The following is a 19,176-nucleotide window of genomic DNA, read 5'->3' as shown; positions in this document are numbered from 1 at the left end:
CAGCATTCTTTGTTAACATTCTGTTTCTTTTATTTTTCTTGTCTTTTAAACAATTTTCATGGAATATTTTAAAGAATTGTTAGTATACTTGTATCTGTAAACTTTTAACTATTCAATTGAAAGAGATTCTTTATTCAAAGATCTAGTTCAAAACCGCTAGATCTTAAGGTAAACGTCCAAGAACGTCGTTGCTAATTTTACCTTGATTATACCTTCAAATTAATTGGTTTGTTTATAGTATTAAGCAATTTGCGTTGATAGAAATATTCAGCAATCGCTCTCTGTCTCTCTCTCTCTTGATTGTTTTTACTACTTGTCCTGAAATATTTGGGCGATTTAAAACTTAAGATATATTGAGACACTTTTTTCTGCTCCTTTCATGTAATGTTAATTATCAGGTTTGGTTTTTTTTTTCTTAATTTCAATTCTCCATCAATTGTGACTATAGTGTAACATTAGTTTAACAGACAATTGGTTAGAACAAAACTTCTGACGATATCTGTTTATTGAATGATTTTCGGAAAAATAGATGAATTACCCTATACATTAACAATTTTGCATTTTTGAAAATGTCTTGTCAGTTTTGAATGCTGTTATTTTTCTCATGCCAAATTGGGGTCTTAATGTTTAAAAGGGAAATAATCAACTTTTATTTGGGATTTTAAACTTCTCTTATTTGTTGAACAATATACGATTTCACAGTACGAAATAGTGTGAGATAAAGATAACATTCATATAAAATATTACTGTTTGAAAATATAATTATCCGAAAAGACTTTTTTGTCCTAATTTGATTCCGTAATAAAATCTTCTACAATCAAGCCTTCGTCGTTTATCGTCCTTAAACACTCCTCAGCAATCCAGTAAATGATAACATATCAAATTAGGAGAGGTCTGATTGGTGTGAAGGCACCCATCCACAATAGACCAGTCAAAACTATGGGTTGCCGTTTGACCTTCGACAATGAAAAACACCAAATACCATATGGTAAGCTGTAAATGGACTGGGTATAACACAATGAAAAGCAATTCAAAGGAGAATATATAAACAACCTGATTTAAGAAGATAATAACATTGAAAAAAGAAATGTACGGTAGAGAGCTACTAACGACAACAGTTACACCCAATGTTTAGGACAAGCACTCAAGACATCCTTGTGAAAACTATATCCTGGACCTATTTTGGACAGGGTGTTACAATATAACATAAGTATGATTTCTTTCAATCGTTTGAAAAGGGTAATGTTAATGAAGACTTTCTTCATAATCAATTCTAAACTAATTTCTTTGAATGTATATTGCAACGAATACCGACATTTTAAAATTTATCGGATGTGCTGCAGGGAATACCATAGTAAAAAGACATGAAAATGGCACATTATTGATTATTATTATTTACCTTTCTCAGTTCTGTTGTGTTGATATGTATAAGAATCCGTCTGAATAATCTTTTGTTCTCTATCGTTTCTATTTTATACCGTAAAGTGCTTAACCCGTCAAATGCCCATCCACGTGGTCGATTGATATAAATGTTGCATCTGAAATTTAATAGTAATGTTTTATTATTTGATATAGATAAAGGCAACAGTAGTATACCAGTGTTCAAAAGTCATAAATCGATTGAGGGATAACAAATCCGGTTTACAAACTAAAACCGAGGGAAACCCATCAACTATAAGAGGAAAACAAAGGAACAACAGGAACACTGAAGTGCAACAAAAACAAACGCCAACAAACATAGAAACTAACTATTTGACAACTGCCATATTCCTGACTTGGTACAGGACATTTTAAGAAAAAATGATTGGTTGAACCTGGTTTATGTCTAGCCAAACCTCCCACTTTATGAAAATGTTAAAAAATATCGCTAAAATGACAACACTACGTAACAGAAATACAGCACAAACACACGCAAGAACATTCATCACAGAGAAACACACAAACAAATAATATAATAGTCGACACAACATGCAAAGTGCAGAACAATAACAAACACAGGATATCACAAACAATGACGCGATTACGTAACTAACATGCAATCTCTAACTTTATACAATTATTTTTACAATACAACATTCTTTCAATAGATGTTAATTTACATTGTTTTGACTTAACCGATACCTTCCTTTGCTGTTTGTGTGTTTTTGCTGTGCATGTACTGATTTTGTGTCATGGATAAATACCCTATATCCTTTGTTTTTCTATCTTATAAAATGTACGACATCATGTTTGGTGTGGCACAGTTTTCTAGTTCAATATCATTACTTGGTGTAATTTTAATATTTGAGATATATAAACTACAATTTTTTGTTTTCTAATTAAGCAGATTCGAGTTGCTTTTCGTGTATGGTTTTTGTGTTTAATGCAGTGACATTTTCAAATTTTCTCCTTCCATCATTGACATTCGTAACCTAAAATCATTAGAAACAGAGACCCTTTGTTGAGACTGTGCAAGATATATCACTTTTTAAATGGATATAAGAAAATGCGGTATTTCAAGATTTGAAAACTAGATGGACTATTTATACAATTGTTTTGTATGTTATTTTCGATGTTTTTGATTCAGAATTAGAGAATGTTTTTCTGCCCATCAAATATTGACCCGAATCATTAGACTTAAGAAATCTGGATTGCTTAAAAATGCAAAATGTCAGCCAAAGAAAAAGGCTTATAAAAAAAAAAGTAAAACTAACAAAAATAATGAACTCCAGTATGACAGATTTGGGTGTGTGCACAAACGACTTATCAGTGCCTCTCAATAAAATCAAATGACATGCCAAATCAATAATATACATGTAGTTAATGCGCATTCTGATCCAAAACTTCCAAAAATGTTCATCATTTGCCCAAGGAGATGGAAATCCTAAGAGTTTCGAGATTTTAAAACCATCAAAAAATTTGAACTGTATTTACATTAATTGACTCGTGAAACATTTGATGTCAAACCCATAATGTTGACTTCTGGACTGGTCATATCTCGGGAAAAAAACGCCGACCAAGAGTGATATCGTCTTTTTCATCAAAAATACAAGGTCAACAATTAAGTAGGTCAAAGGTGAGTGTGTGCATAGAACTCATCAAAGACGGTCTAGCAATTAGACGTATTGCAGTTAATATTTTCAAAGCTTAATTTTAAGATATTACTTAATGTTGAAACAATTTAAATGAATAACACTGACATTTTGCTTCACTTTGACAGAATTAAAATTAGTTTTTTGGAAATAGTTACTTACCTATCAAGAGGTCTGCCCTTTTGATGCGATTTTGTATGATTAACGGTAGCACAAGCCGACACTTTTGACAGTGGACGTTCAATTTTCAGCCCATGAACAACTGTTAATCTACGAAAAAAACAGCCTATTATTATCATACAAACAATGAAGTTGCCTTAAGTGGACTATAAGAATTAAACTGTTGACATGTTTAATTACAAAATAATAATCGATAAATCAAAGACTAAAATTGTTTTTTAATTTAAAACATAACTAGACGCGCTATATTTGCCATTTGATTTTACATTTTTTGTTTATCTGTTTTTACAATTTTAAACGGTAGGCTATTGACAAAACAATTAGAAAATGGTCCGAGAGTGTCAACAGCTCAATAGTCAGTGGTCCGAGAGTGTCAACAGCTCAATAGTCAGTGGTTTGAGAGTGCCAACAGCTCAATAGTCAGTGGTCCGAGAGTGTCAACAGCTCAATAGTCAGGGGTCTGAAATGTCAACAGCTCAATAGTCAGCACTTCGGTACGTACATAATTTATAACAAACCTTTCTAAAATTGTACGTTTATAAATTTAACTAAGATTTCAACTCCCTCAGGCAAAGTTGACCTTAGATGGATTTGGCTATTTTTTAAGTACTTTTTGGTCCTATAGCTCTTCAACGGTTTCGGTTCTTACACATCCTCGGCTTTCAAATATTCGGCTTTTTAGCGTTCCTGATGAAGTTAAAACCAGAAAAGCGCGTCGGACGCATGAAATTAATAATGTGTTGTTTTAATTTTTACAGCAACGGGTCGATATCTTTGCTGGTGGACTTTCAGTCCCCGTGGGTATCGTAAATTCAGTAGTCAGTGCTTCCGTACTGACATGATTTATAACAAACCTTTCTTAAGTTGTCTGTTTATAAATTTTGCAATTATAAAAAAAAACCAAAGATTTCAATTCCCTCGGGCAAAGTTGACTTAGGTGGATTTGGCTATTTTTATGTATTTTTTGGTAATATAGCTCTTCAACTGTTTCGGTTCTTATACATCCTCGGCTTTCAAATATTCGGCTTTGAGCGTTCCTGGTGAAGTTAAAACCAGAAAAGTGCTTCGGACGCATGCAATAATAATGTGTTGTTTTCATTTTGTTCGAGGTAAAAATATTATGTCACATAAATGTGTACTAATAAAATACTTGATTAAACTACTACTTTTGCATAGGTACTATTTCTGTACCAAAAATCTGTAGTACTGGAAATTGACTTTTAATATTTAGTACTATTTTGTTACTTGAAAATTATTGTTATATTTAGGTACTTGTATTTTACAGTACTTGATTTGTACTTGAAATTTAATTAATGCAGATTTTTGGTTACACCGTTACATTTTCAGCATTTGGAAAGTTTGTCTATTTCAAATCTCTTAAAGTTATGATTTTCAAACATGGAATATTGTGATCACTGTTGGTATTATTTCTGTACCAAAAATCTGTAGGACAAATCTAGTACTGTAAAATACAGGTACCTAAATATTCCAATACTTTTAAAGTAACAAAATAGTACTGAATATTAGAAGTAAATTTCCAGTACTACAGATTTTTGGTACAGAAATAGTACCCATGCAAAAGTAGCAGTGTACCTGGTGTACTTAAAGGAAATCTTAAAATGTTCAATTTTTTTTATGGTAATATTTTACAGATTTCGAGTCTGGAAAAGAGAGTCGAAAGATACAAAAGGAACAATCAACCTCATTAGTCGAAAACAAACTGACAATGCCATCGTAAAAACAACCAAAACGACAAAAAAAAACAAACAACAGTGTACAAAACACAACATACAAAACTCGAAGCTACAGTCACGAAATCAAGGTAACTAAGATCTTGCAAGAATTTGTTCTGTGTAGGTGATTTTTCCCTTATTGGTGCTGATGGGTCCTGGTTCTGTGTTTGTTAGTTTGTTATAATTGTACCAGAAAGGCCATAAAGCAACCATGATGTTGAATACTTTTTCACCAATACCTCATGGTACTTTTTTAAGTGTATTTTAACGATACGTTATCGCATAAGCCGCGCAATTGGTCATGTTCATGTGCTAATTCTAATGTTCTTTTCATTTGAGTGTATCGTGGCAATAACATAAACGGTACCAATTTTTCTGCACCAGATGAGCATTTCGACAATCAATGTCACAAAAACCGTATTTCAATGCCAGTACCGAAGTACAGGCTACTGGGCTGGTGATACCTTCGGAGACTATCAGTCCACCAGCAGAGCCATCGACCCAGTGGTAGTAATAACATAAACGGTACCAATTTTGCTGCACCAGATGCGCTTTCCAACAAGCAATGTCTCTTCAGTGATGCTCGAGGCCAAAATATTCGAAAATCCAAAGCTTATTTAAAAGGCAAGTGGTTATACAAATGTTCCTTGTTCTAGTGCTCTTTTCATTTCAATATAGCTTGGCAAGTATTCAAAACAATTGATTTAGAAAGTTCGTATGATTGACGAAAGAGACAACTTATATATACATTTGGTGGCTGCATTATCATAGATAAGCACAGTTAATAAGCACATAGTCTGTTTTTATGTATGTTGGCGTTTGTTTTTGCAGCAGTTCAGTATTTCTGTTGTTCCGTTTTGTTTCCTCTTATAGTTGATGTGTTTCCCTCAGTTTTGGTTCGGGACCCGGATTTGTTTCAGTTAAATCATTTATGACTATTGAACAGCGGTATACTACTATTGCCTTTTTTAATAGTCCTTTTAGACACTTTAGATTTTTCTAATGAAAATATTTGTATATTCAAATGCAATTAGCAGGTTTCTTTTCAGGTAGCATGAAATCAAACTACGATGTAAAATTTCATGCATACTTGTATGTCTGTTGGTCATAGAAAATAGATAAGCGGCCATCCATTATGAACAAAAATTAATTAATTCTTTAAACATTTTTTTTGGTCTAAAATTGATCTTAGATTTGGCTCAAAGTTCAAATATGAAAGGATATTCATCTTAAATGGTGCGCGTTAAAGTAACTGCTTCACATATAAATCTGAGGTATGCTTTATTGTTAAGGTTCCAATACGATTAAAAAACGTCTTATTCTATGCAGAGAATAATATATAAAATAAGCACTAGTTTTGCACAAAACCTTAGCGATACATTAGTTGCGTTCTTAATATTCTGGATATTAATTGTCTTGCAATTGCGCTAATATGGCTTTAATTTCTTTGTATTTTTTTTCTCTTTATTCAGTCAAATGAATTTCAACGTCTTGATTCAGTGCGTAAGAAGTAGACAATTTTAATCGGGATTCTTTGTAAAAGAGAGGCGAAAGATACAATAGGGACATTCAAACTCATAACCATGGCTATAAAATAAACGAAAAAGATCAACAGACAAACAATAGTACGCAAAACACAACATAGAAAACTAAAGACTGAGCAACATGAACCCCACCAAAAACTGGGCGTGATCTCAGGTGCTCCAGAAGGGTAAGCAAATTCTGCTCTACATGTGGCACCCGTCGTGTTGCTCATATAAGTACAAACCCGGTTATAAGTCTAATTCGGTAGGTCATATTCGGGAAAAGGGGACGGGAGTGTAGTTACGACATAAGGAACATATCTGCTATCATCTGTGAAACGGTTATTCCGTAACGATCAACAAACTCGTGATGGCGTCCGTAAAATTTACAAAGGGATGATTTCAACTTCACCACTTGGAAATCTTGGTTTAATAGCTTCCTTGTGAGCAGCAATCCTCTATCAAGGAAATCATGATAGGAAATACAAGCCCTGGAGTATCGTATCAACTGGGAGATATATACTCCGTATGCAGGCGCTGCTGAAATGTTGCTACATAAAATTGGAAAGTTCACAATTGGGAAGCTGAAATCATCTCTTTTGTCATAAAGTTTTGTTTTCAACCGACCCTCATTGTTCTAGATGTAGGTCAAGATATGTGGCAGACTTAACTGAATATGATGTATCCTTTATCTCAAGTTCGATCGGAAAGATGCGTTCAACATAGTTACCAAATTTTTAATTATGTAGTGAGAGAACATCATCTATGTAGCAGAAAGTAAAGTTAAAGGATACTGCTAACTTCTTTTCTTTCTTACTAAGAAGTTCCTGTATGAAGTCAGTCTCATATGAATTTAGAAACAAGTCGGCAAGAAAATCGGCACAGTTGGTTTCCATTGGAATGCCGATTGTTTGTTCAAAAACACAAAGTAGGATTTATCCCTCCCGTAGACCAGATACTTGTATCTACGTTGGCCATTTTTCTTTATGAAACAAAGCAGGACCAACTCTTTCAATTTGTCTTTTAGTTTGGAATGAGGAATACTTGTGTAAAGTGTAGAAAAGTTAAATGTTTCAATACTATTGCAAGATGAAAGAGTCTTAGATTGTATGTACTCTAAAAGATCTTTGGAATTTTTTTGGCGTTTGTTTTTGTAGCAGTTCAGTGTTTCTGTTGTTCCGTTTTGTTTCTTCTTATAGTTGATGTGTTTCCCTCAGTTTTGGTTTGTGATCCGGATTTGTTTCAATTAAATAGATTTATAACTATTGAACAGCGGTATACTACTATTGAAATTTATTTAGTATCCACATCTGATTCACGCCACTTCTAGAATAGTAATAATCTATTCATTGGTTAAGAGTATATAAAACGATTGTTTGGGTGGGTGCGGAGAAATTGCTGGCTTTCTTGATTTTTGGAATTTATAATTTCATTCTGATATTGCTTATAATAAAAACAAATGATTCAAAAGGTTGAGAACTCATTACTCTAAACTTATTATAATAACACCAAGAGCCCTTGTTTTTCATGCCTTAACATGTACCTCTAGAATTTATTGGAGACTTTGTATATGTTAACGGAGATTTAATGATTACCATACTGATTTATCTTAACTTGCTACTCCCTTTGGGATAGATCAATCAACAGAAATCGTTCCACTACAAACGGAGCGACACCGGTTCGTCAATAGGAAATATCATTCTGTCATTATAACATAGTAAGATCGAATAAAACGTGATTAAAGTCTAGTGTGATGCGACACAAACCAAAGGTAAGAAGAGTAAAAGCACTATGTTGTTGTTTTTTTTTTTTATTTTCTTTTCATTCATAATGTCACTGACTATTCTTATTAAATTTGTTTTAGGAAGCAAACTATGTTGACTCGAATTATATATGTTTTCATCTGATATGGAACTGAAAATGTTACCCTTTGAAGTCCTATGCAGTTACGTCGATTGAAAACGATAATCATACCGTCAAAATGCAAGTAGAAATTTCAAAAAGGTGTAGTGCCAAACAAGATTTAGAACTATCAACAGCCTGGACCTATAAACAAAGAATCAGGACCTGTATAGACCGTTATGATGCACAATTTTGAGTGATTTCTACTGTTTGTAACATAATGATTTGGTCGAAAAAGGACTCCAAGAGTATTGGGGCCTTAATCAATGTTCCATGTACATGTTTTCTTTAATTGAGCACGTTTGTGCTAGAACAAATTTAAGATAACATAACAATTCAAATCACTGCTCCTTCGGAAAGGAATAAGCTATTCATCCAGAGAAACTTTTTTAGTTTATGACTTATCGTAGATTTAAGTTGGTTATCATCGTGCTTATCTTTTTTTTTATAAATAAAAAGAAACACAAGTTGTAAAAATGTAAACTATGAACGTAATCGATTCGTAAAATGATTTCTTTAAAAAAGATATTGATTGTTGTCATATATCATGTTAGATAGACAGTGTTATACTAAACTTAAGCCTGATAATGATGACATTTATATTTGATATACATTACATAGTTAATTGATCTTAGTTTGTTTAACAAATTTTTATCTTGGTTGCTGCATACTTAGCGTACACAATATAAATTCAAGCATTCACAATAAGAAAATTTGTCGTGCATGTTAAGTGAACAAAAGCTATCAAATAGTGTGTAGTGTGTTCTTCCATGAAGTCTCAGAACTATGCAAAATTCACGGAAAATGTGCAGACGTACGTGAGGAATTAAATAACCGATTGTCACCGTATACCTACCGTCGATAAAAGTCATCATCTTCCAATCCCCATCCTTCATACTGGTTAGAAAACCCATTGACTTGCGCGAATACACTAGATGGCATATTTGATATTCCTCCAAAAAAGTCTGCATAAGGCATTCTGAAAGTGAATCGGTACATTTATGAGATAATATAACTAGTTTTTTTTCGAGTGCAATTACATTCGATCAAATCTATTTACTGTTATTGTGCAATTATATTAGTTTTATTTAATACTGGCCAACATATTTTTATTATATTCACGTTTTGAATACAAATCATGCATAAATGTAAGTGTTCTATTTTAATTCAAATCAATCTTTTTAAATCTTTCTGGCTTATCTGCCGAGGTTTGTTTTTAAAAGAAAATAACATGATGAATTAAAACATTAAGGACAGTTGAAACCACCAAAACATATATCTATAATGTTCATCAATGTTCTATGTAATGCTTAATTTTCGAGAATGCATTTTACCTTAACTTCGCAGTTTCTTATATATTATTTTTTTCACAAAAATTAAATTAAAATAATACAACACAAAATACAACGAACAACTTTTGACCTTTAATGAAATCCCTTTAAAAGAATGATAAAACCATACATTCTTGTCCATTTCAAAAATAGAAGATGACACCAAGGTGGCATAACAATCATAAGTTTTAACAAAAAATGGACAACACCATGGCACAAGCGACAAACGTCGAAAAGACAAAAATTATAATTAATCACACAGAAAACTCAAGATACTTATCAACACGTCGAGTTGAATTAATGATTAACTGTAATCGAACATCAAAACTTCATGGAGGTTTTAATTCCTGATCTTTTATTGTAACTGTTTAATTTATTCCCAATTTATATTAACTTGAAACGATTTAGAGATAGAGATATTGCATAGATAGGTGGATAAAGTTATATATTGACTACCACTTAGATCTAGATGCCTTTTGGTTGTTTTTTATTTAAGTTGCTGTCTCTTTGATGTTAACCCACATCTCCTTTTATTCATATAGATACTATATCCTTGCACATCAGAAAAACAAATCTGCGATATCCAACTCTAGCATGTTGTCTTGGTATATTCGGGTGTCTTATGCTGGTTTTTGAAGCATCCGGTGTTGTTCCATTTGGAGTTTAATTATGCGATTCCATCAGTTTCTGTTTGATTAGTCTCTTCCTATTCGATTTACGAGATTTGAACATCGGTAAACTACTGTCGTTTTAATCTATACAAAAGATCGACAACGGTTTATGGAGGTAACGTGCATATACATCTTTATAAAAGTCGTTTTAAGTAATTGTTGTGTACATGGTTTTTGTTTTAGTTTTGTATGTATTTTATTATATATTTTTTTCATTTTCTGGAAAGTACACGCATTCATAGATCACATAGAAATCTGTAGAAATATTTCTTCGCTCGATGAAATTGGGATGCTATTCGAAAGATTCCGAATTGTTTTCGATAAAATCCGGAAATTTAAAAATCAATTTAATCCCATAATGACCTTATTCATTCAAGTAAAAGTCTGTCTGTAAAGTCTCTGTAAATGTAAGGATAAATTGATTCAATGAACGCATTTTCTTTGCTGTGTCTATTTCTGTATGTATTGAAATGGCTATGTTTCAGATATTTGAATAAAAGCAATTTAATAATATATATTCAGTTATTATAACTTTAAATAATATGTTGTTCATAATAACTTTTTATCACATATGCTTATCAATTTTGTGTAGACATTTCTTCCAACAGTTTTCATCTTGGAATGTTAATTAGGTTACATTCTGAGAAGGTACATATTTTACGAAACCAATCCTATGTAGGTCGTTCATTCCAAGATTTTCTAAAATATTTGTATATGTATTAAGACATTACTTTGTTTCATTTAACCATGGTGCTTTTTATTTTTATTCGCTCTTATATTTGTTCTTGTCCCCTTGCTATCTTGTACACAGTTTGTAGAATTGTTTCAGATTGTTAAGGAGAGTTTAGGGTTTAACATGGTCGCGTTCAGTAGCATTCTCGATAGATAGTTCCCTTCTTACTATTTTTTCTGTTTTGGTTTTTATCTCCAGGAAGTAATGCGGTTTTCATTAATGTTCCTATCTTTGTCAAGAAATCAGCCAGTTAAATTACAAGAATTCAAATAGAGGTCCAAAAACATGTCAAATATTTTCAAACTCCCCATTTTATACTTCCTTTCAAGTGTCAAAAAGCCATTACAACCCGGTCTTTGAGCAATTACCCCCGTTTCCACACATCCTTATCTTAACGTCGAAAAGACAAATAAGGTCGAAAGTTATTTTTCAAATTTTGACGATCTTAAAGCTCTTATAAATATAGAACATTTCAAATGTATATTTCTTTCTGAATAAATCGATATTTACGAAAATTATTCAAACATTTATGGGGAACTGACGTTTAATATAACACTAATTCATGGTTCTTTCGAAAAACTACATCAGTATAATGAAACCTTTACTCGTCGTTTCAACACATATGACACATTTTGGGTGTCTGTTTTGAATAATAAGCATTGCTACGTTCTAGGATAATTGACATCAATTCTTAATTCATAAATTAAATATTCAGGAAACAGAACATTGGATAATGTATTTCCCCATATCAGCAGTTTTTACACATTCCTTTGCTGCATTGACTGTAATAAGTCGAGGAATACAGGATCTCGAAGAGCAATAATTGTTAATTAAAATCATAAATGTGTGTAACTTATATAATTTAATCGCAACATAGTTTGTAAAAACAAAATTTAAAAACTGAAAACATTGGAATAGAACTATAAGATTTATTATTTTTAAATTTTTAAAGAGTTTAGACTCTATATATACCTTTTGTTAGGAAGAAAGACGATAAGTCAAAATATAAGAATTTTAACGGATAATATCGATAATAGTAAGAGACTCCTTAAATACTTTTTTCGAATATTTCACAATATAAATAAAATATTTACGTGTAATTGAATTGTTCCACATTCACGGCCAGATGTTTAGGATAATATCCACATGTGAAGAAATTCCTGTCATCTTCTGCTATTATATCAACGTCATGAAGTACGACACAATCATATCTATATTGAGTCATAGCATATTTAAAGCCAACATTAAAACATACACCTTTGTTGAAAAGTTCACCTGCAATCTAATTACAAAACAAATCTACGAATAAGGAAATGCGGTATGATAACCAATGAGACAATTATCCACTAAAGTTCAAATGAAGTGGATGCAAGCAATTACAGGCAAGCATAAACTGTTCTTATTCAGTAGCAGTATACATTGCAAAGTTGGATATATAGCTTCTGCAATTAATAGGTTTGTTGCTAACGCTTGGATTTTTTTCATAATTTTAGAAAGTTTGTTTCCAAATCTGATTATTCTAGGTAAAGAAATAAACATACACACAAGTTTCACCTTTTCAACTTGCACATATCAAAAGGAAGAAACTTGGCATTTAAAACAAAAAACAAAAAGACTAGATTTACACAGCTTTGGAATATTTAAATTTCATCGAATCTGATGTAGGTGAATACAGAAAAGAGATCGGACGTACGAATTGTATTAAAAATGATATTTTAATGTTCTAGCACTTGATCGATACCACTACTCATGGACTGTTATATCATCAATCCAGTAGTCAGTATTTCAGTTTTACTTGGCTTATAACATTCACACATATCACATAAGATCATGTTTTTCACTGTTCATGACGTCTTTACACTAAATCCATTGGGGATTGGATGTTCACTGATTGATATTTTAGTCTTAGATGCATGATTTGTTTTATTAGTTGTTATAAGTTTTTAACTAGCTTTCAGTAGCTGATAGTACCCTAAGATCTGTACTTTGTGTCTTTTGTACTTTTGCTAGTAGTTTCTGTATGTATGGATCTGATCAGTTAAACCTTTCTAACTGATTTTTATAGTGTGTCCTTATGTTGTACTTTTATACCGCTGTCGCGGGTTAGGGGAGTGTTGGCGCCTTCAAACATGTTTAAGCCCGCCATATTTCGTATGTGCCTGTCAATTCAGTAGTTGTCTTCCTTTGCTGTATATAATATTTTTATATATATAATATATAATTGACATGTGGTAGTCGAACTTATATCATAATCTTGAACGTCATACAAATTATCACGAATCGTTCAAGATTATTATTTCAGTTCGACCACCACATGTCAAGATAAGAATCATTTGACATCTTACTGATGAAGGATATTATTTATCCGAAATATTGGATATTTGTTCATGATTTTACTAATTTTTTTTGGTAATGTTGTAGCCTTTTAGACTTGCTTATTATATATTATATTTTGTAGTGTACTGTATCATATGTATATGATCCATCGCCTCGTAAGATTTATCGTTGGCTATTATTCAGACATTTCATATATATATATAAAATGGAAGACAAAAGAGAGAGAGATTTTGTATGCACCAGTTACGAACTCTTGAAACTGATGGGCTCAATGAGAGAGACGAAAAAAGATTTAAAAACAAATCAAAACAATAATCTTGAAATCATACAATTTATAGAAATTTATACAATTTATAAAAATTCATACAATTAATCGAACATCAATAAATATGTTAAACTTTTACTCCAACTTTATGTAGTTTAAGCTACAAACATATATTTTTTTTTATAGAACATCAATAAACATGTTAAACTTTAACTCAAATTTTGTGTAGTTTAAGCTACAAAAATATTTTTTTGTCATGCATTCGATTTCACCTTGCCTGATGAAGCTAGTTTGTCTAGCGAAATATTACGCATTTCTATTTTAATCTAATAGAACTTTTTAATGTATCAATTAGCGTGTTTAAGTTATATTCTTAGACATTTATATATATATAAATATATATGTATATAAATGCCTAAGAATGTAATTTTAATACACTAATGAGTGTTATAAAAATAGTTGTTACATTTTATATATCCACGCAATATTTCGCTAAACAAATTAGCTTCATCAGGCGCGTGCAGCTATCCAGGTAAAAAATCGGAGACTGTAAAGAAATTTTTGCAGCTTAATTTATATAATTTAATTTAGAAACTGATCCACGCCTAGATAAATTGAATGTTGATTGTTGCTATTTCTAGACACTATATATATATACAAGTCTAAATTGAAAACAACTTTCAAACCTATGATTGCGTTGGATAAAAACCGCGATTTTTATACGTATGCATGCAAAACAAATTTCTTGGTAGAGGGGTCTAAATACAGCACAAACAACATTTTCCAAAAGACCAAAGAAGAGTAAAAGTATATTTTAACAAAACGCATTTGACTAGCAGGTCGAACAACTGATGTTCTGAAACCCTGCTGACTGCCATTGGCGATTGCCAAATAAACGGATCACCAGATGTAACAAAATGGATCTTAATAATTAATTCAGTACCAAACAGAAAACAATAAACTTGCGGAAAAGATGGTATACCGCAAACATGAGGTGTACAAATTTGTACACCATATCCGGATTTCGACAATTAATTGTGACTTCAGTGATGTTAGGAATCGAAATGGTATTTGGAAGGCCATATAATTTACTTCAATTTAGGGTAGACTCTAGAATTTTGAAAGAGTCAAAATAGGGTGAACGGATCATTTAAACCCAAAGGCAAACATAATACAAGCCCAAACGAAAAAATATAAACAAGTCTAAATTGAAAACAACGTTGAAACCTATGATTGCGTTGGATAAAAACCGCATTTTTTATACGTGTGCATGCAAAACAAATTTATTGGTAGATGGGTCTAAATACAGCACAAACAACATTTTCCAAAAGACCAAAAAAGTGAAAAAGTATATTTAAATAAAACGCATTTGACTAACAGGTCGAACAACGGCTGCTGACTGCCATTGGTTATTGCCAAATAAACGGATCACAAGATATAATACAAGTCCAAACGAAAAAAATATGAATAAGTGTAAATTGAAAACAACGTGCAAACCTATGATTGCGTTGGATATATATAATTACTCTAAATATCAGCACAACAATGTTAAATCTGCAAATTTGCGGAAGCAAATTTTTGATCTTCCCTCGCCGGGATTAACAAAAATTTGATTCCGCAAATTTGCAAATTTAACATTGTTGTGCTGATATTTAAAGTAATTATGTATATAACAGATGTTTTCAGCCGTGTATCATCTTCACTGGTGATCCAATGGATGGATCTGTCATAGAGTTGTCACTTGTTTAGAAGTACTTATTAAATATATATATATACAATATATAGTTCGAATCCCGGCCAGGGAAGAACAAAAAATATGCTAACGCAAATTTACAGATCTAACATTGTTGGGCTGTTAGTTAGACGAATTATATCCAACGCGATCATAGGTTTGAACGTTGTTTTCAATTTAGACGTATTTATATTTTTTCGTTTGGGCTTTTATTATATTTACCTTCTGGTTTATATGATCCGTTCATCCTATTTCGACTCTTCAAATTCAAGTGTCTATCCTAAATTGAGGTAAATTATATGGCCTTCCAAGTACCGTTTCGATTCCTAACATCACTGAAGAGACATTAATTGTCGAAATCCGGATATGGTGTACAAATTTATGCACCTCATGTTTGCGATATACCATCTTTTCCGCAAGTTTATTGTTTTCTGTTTGGTAATAAATTAATAATAAGATCTATTTTGTTACATCTTGTGATCCGTTTTTTTGGCAATAGCCAATGGCAGTCAGCAGCCGTTGTTCGACCTGTTAGTCTAATGCGTTTTGTTTAAATATACTTTTTCACGTTTTTGGTCTTTTGGAAAATGTTGTTTGTGCTGTATTTAGACCCCTCTACCAAGAAATTTGTTTTGCATGCACACGTATAAAATTGCGGTTTTTATCCAACGCAATCATAGGGTTGAACGTTGTTTTCAATTTAGACTTGTTTATATATATATAACATCAGTTGTTCGACCTGCTAGTCAAATGCGTTTTGTTAAAATATACTTTTTCACTCATTTGGTCTTTTGGAAAATGTTGTTTGTGCTGTATTTAGACCCCTCTACCAAGAAATTTGTTTTGCATGCACACGTATAAAAATTGCGGTTTTTATCCAACGCAATCATAGGATAGAACGTTGTTTTCAATTTAGACTTGTTTATATTTTTTCGTTTGGGCTTGTATTATATTTGCCTTCGGGTTTATATGATCCGTTCATCCTATTTTGACTCTTTCAAAATTCAAGAGTCTATCATAAATTGAGGTAAATTATATGGCCTTCCAAATACCGTTTCGATTCCTAACATCACTGAAGAGACATTAATTGTCGAAATCCGGATATGGTGTACAAAAACCTTTGCACCTATTGTTTGCGGTATACCATCTTTTCCGCAAGTTTATTGTTTTCTGTTTAGTATTCAATTTATAATTGAGATCCATTTATTACATCGGTGATCCGTTTATTTGGCAATCGCCAATGGCAGTCAGCAGGGTTTAAGAACATCAGTTGTTCGACCTGCTAGTCAAATGCGTTTTGTTAAAATATACTTTTTCACTCATTTGGTCTTTTGGAAAATGTTGTTTGTGCTGTATTTAGACCCCTCTACCAAGAAATTTGTTTTGCATGCACACGTATAAAAATTGCGGTTTTTATCCAACGCAATCATAGGATAGAACGTTGTTTTCAATTTAGACTTGTTTATATTTTTTCGTTTGGGCTTGTATTATATTTGCCTTCGGGTTTATATGATCCGTTCATCCTATTTTGACTCTTTCAAAATTCAAGAGTATATCCTAAATTGAGGTAAATTATATGGCCTTCCAAATACCGTTTCGATTCCTAACATCACTGAAGAGACATTAATTGTCGAAATCCGGATATGGTGTACAAAAACCTTTGCACCTATTGTTTGCGGTATACCATCTTTTCCGCAAGTTTATTGTTTTCTGTTTAGTATTCAATTTATAATTGAGATCCATTTTTATTACATCGGTGATCCGTTTATTTGGCAATCGCCAATGGCAGTCAGCAGGGTTTAAGAACATCAGTTGTTCGACCTGCTAGTCAAATGCGTTTTGTTAAAATATACTTTTTCACTCATTTGGTCTTTTGGAAAATGTTGTTTGTGCTGTATTTAGACCCCTCTACCAAGAAATTTGTTTTGCATGCACACGTATAAAAATTGCGGTTTTTATCCAACGCAATCATAGGATAGAACGTTGTTTTCAATTTAGACTTGTTTATATTTATATTTATATATATTACATTACTTTTCCGCAAGTTTATTGTTTTCTGTTTGGTATTGAATTAATTATTAAGATCCATTGTGTTACATCTGGTGATCCGTTTATTTGGCAATCGCAAATGGCAGTCATAAGGGTTTTAGAACATCTGTTGTTCGACCTGCTAGTCAATTGCGTTTTGTTAAAATATACTTTTTCACTTTTTTTGGTCTTTACGACAATGTTGTTTTTGTATTATATAGACCCCTCTACCAAGAAACTTGTTTTGCATGCACACATATGAAAATTGCGGTTTTTATCCAACGCAATCATAGGTTTGAACGTTGTTTTCAATTTAGACTTGTTTATATATTACATTACTATATTGATTTAGACGTAATCCTAAAGTAGTCTACGGAATCGTATATCCATTAAAGCAAAATCTTGTATATTCCATAATGATTTAAACTATATTTTACCTGTTCTACCACATATATTCCGAATTCAATATTCTGTCTGTGAATTCGAGGTAAAACATTATTTAGTAATGTAAACAATCCTTTCTCCCTATCTCTGTAAGGTATAATAATGGCTACTTTTTGTCTAGGAATGCACGCGACTGGTCGATAATGTCCTTGATCCATGTAGTTGTATGTTGTTTGTAAAGCTTCTAGAGTATATACGGTTCTATTTAATGATTCGTATCCATCTGTAAAGGACATTTCTTTTATTGAATGTGTTATCAAGTTTGATCAAACTTAACCCTTTCTGCCAAAACTTTAGTTTTAAAACATACATAAAATTAAAATCATTTATGCATATAACAGTTAAGAAGAAGTGTATTTAAAATTGCCTCTCAGAAATTGTTTTGACGGACGAAAAAATGTGCAATGCATGTCCAATGAAAACGGTACATATGTTATTGGTTAAAAAGGAGGAAAAAGATGCAAAGAGGACATCTTTTGTACACGAAACGGGCGTCTGGCGTACGAAATTTTTTATCCTGGTATCTATGATGAGTTTATTTATAAATCTTGAGGAACTGACAATGCAATGACAAAAAAAAAGAAAGACGACGGAAAAATAAACAAGTTCACAAGACACTAGTAAACTAGACTTATCAACATGAACGGCACCAACAACTTGGGTGATCTCTTGGCATAGTTATAAGATCTTGCCCCGCTTGTGACACCCTTAGTGTAAAACATGTAAGTACAAATTCTATCATTGGTTTATTAGGTGATGTCACAATCGAGGGAAAGAGGACGGGTTTGGCGGTACTACATTAAGTGAAGGAGCTCCTTATGAAAAAAAAATGAAAACATTGATTGATTTAATGATTGCTTAACGCCACTGTTAGCACTATTGGCTAAATTGTTGCAGCCAGTTATTATTAAAGGAGTCACCAGAGATAACCTGCCACGTGCGGGGTTCGAACTCACAACATCACTGTTGACAGGGTAATTAAACAGTGGATGAACTACTCAAACTACTCGGCCACCGAGGCCTTAGAATGAAAAGAAGCTAACATTACCTTTTAATATAAAATTTCCCTATATAAATGATGTATCTAATTACCTAATTACATAATTCAACTTTTGTTGACTATGTTGAACGCATCTATCTCATCGAACTTGAAATAAAGGATACCACAGTACAGTTGAGTCTGATTCATACCTTCACTCATATCTAATTATATATAATTAAGGTCG

At 32.2% G+C, this 19,176-nt stretch overlaps 1 protein-coding gene and 1 long non-coding RNA gene across 3 annotated transcripts; one reads left to right on the top strand and one right to left on the bottom strand.

The window, feature by feature from the left end:
* Window positions 1–1,378: 1,378 nt before the first annotated feature.
* Window positions 1,379–18,165, bottom strand: LOC127702885 (beta-1,4-N-acetylgalactosaminyltransferase bre-4-like). Its single transcript, XM_052207190.1, has 5 exons — window positions 17,944–18,165; window positions 12,239–12,426; window positions 9,266–9,388; window positions 3,234–3,341; window positions 1,379–1,538 (listed from the first exon to the last, which is right to left on the bottom strand). Exons 1-5 carry the CDS (start codon window positions 18,106–18,108, stop codon window positions 1,379–1,381), a joined length of 744 nt encoding a protein of 247 aa, XP_052063150.1. The 5' UTR covers window positions 18,109–18,165.
* Window positions 3,560–9,034, top strand: LOC127700817 (uncharacterized). Of its 2 annotated transcripts, none has more exons than XR_007981728.1 (2): window positions 3,560–3,745; window positions 8,372–9,034. It is a non-coding gene; the product is annotated as an uncharacterized LOC127700817 (long non-coding RNA). The 2 variants fall into 2 exon arrangements; XR_007981729.1 differs by lacking the exon at window positions 3,560–3,745 and adding an exon at window positions 4,909–5,073.
* Window positions 18,166–19,176: the final 1,011 nt, after the last annotated feature.

The sequence above is a fragment of the Mytilus californianus genome, unplaced genomic scaffold, assembly GCF_021869535.1.
Source record: "Mytilus californianus isolate M0D057914Y unplaced genomic scaffold, xbMytCali1.0.p SCAF_5, whole genome shotgun sequence".
Classification (NCBI taxonomy): domain Eukaryota; kingdom Metazoa; phylum Mollusca; class Bivalvia; order Mytilida; family Mytilidae; genus Mytilus; species Mytilus californianus.
The sequence above is the reverse complement of the archived record's forward strand: the minus strand, read 5'-3'. Positions and strand labels throughout refer to the sequence as shown.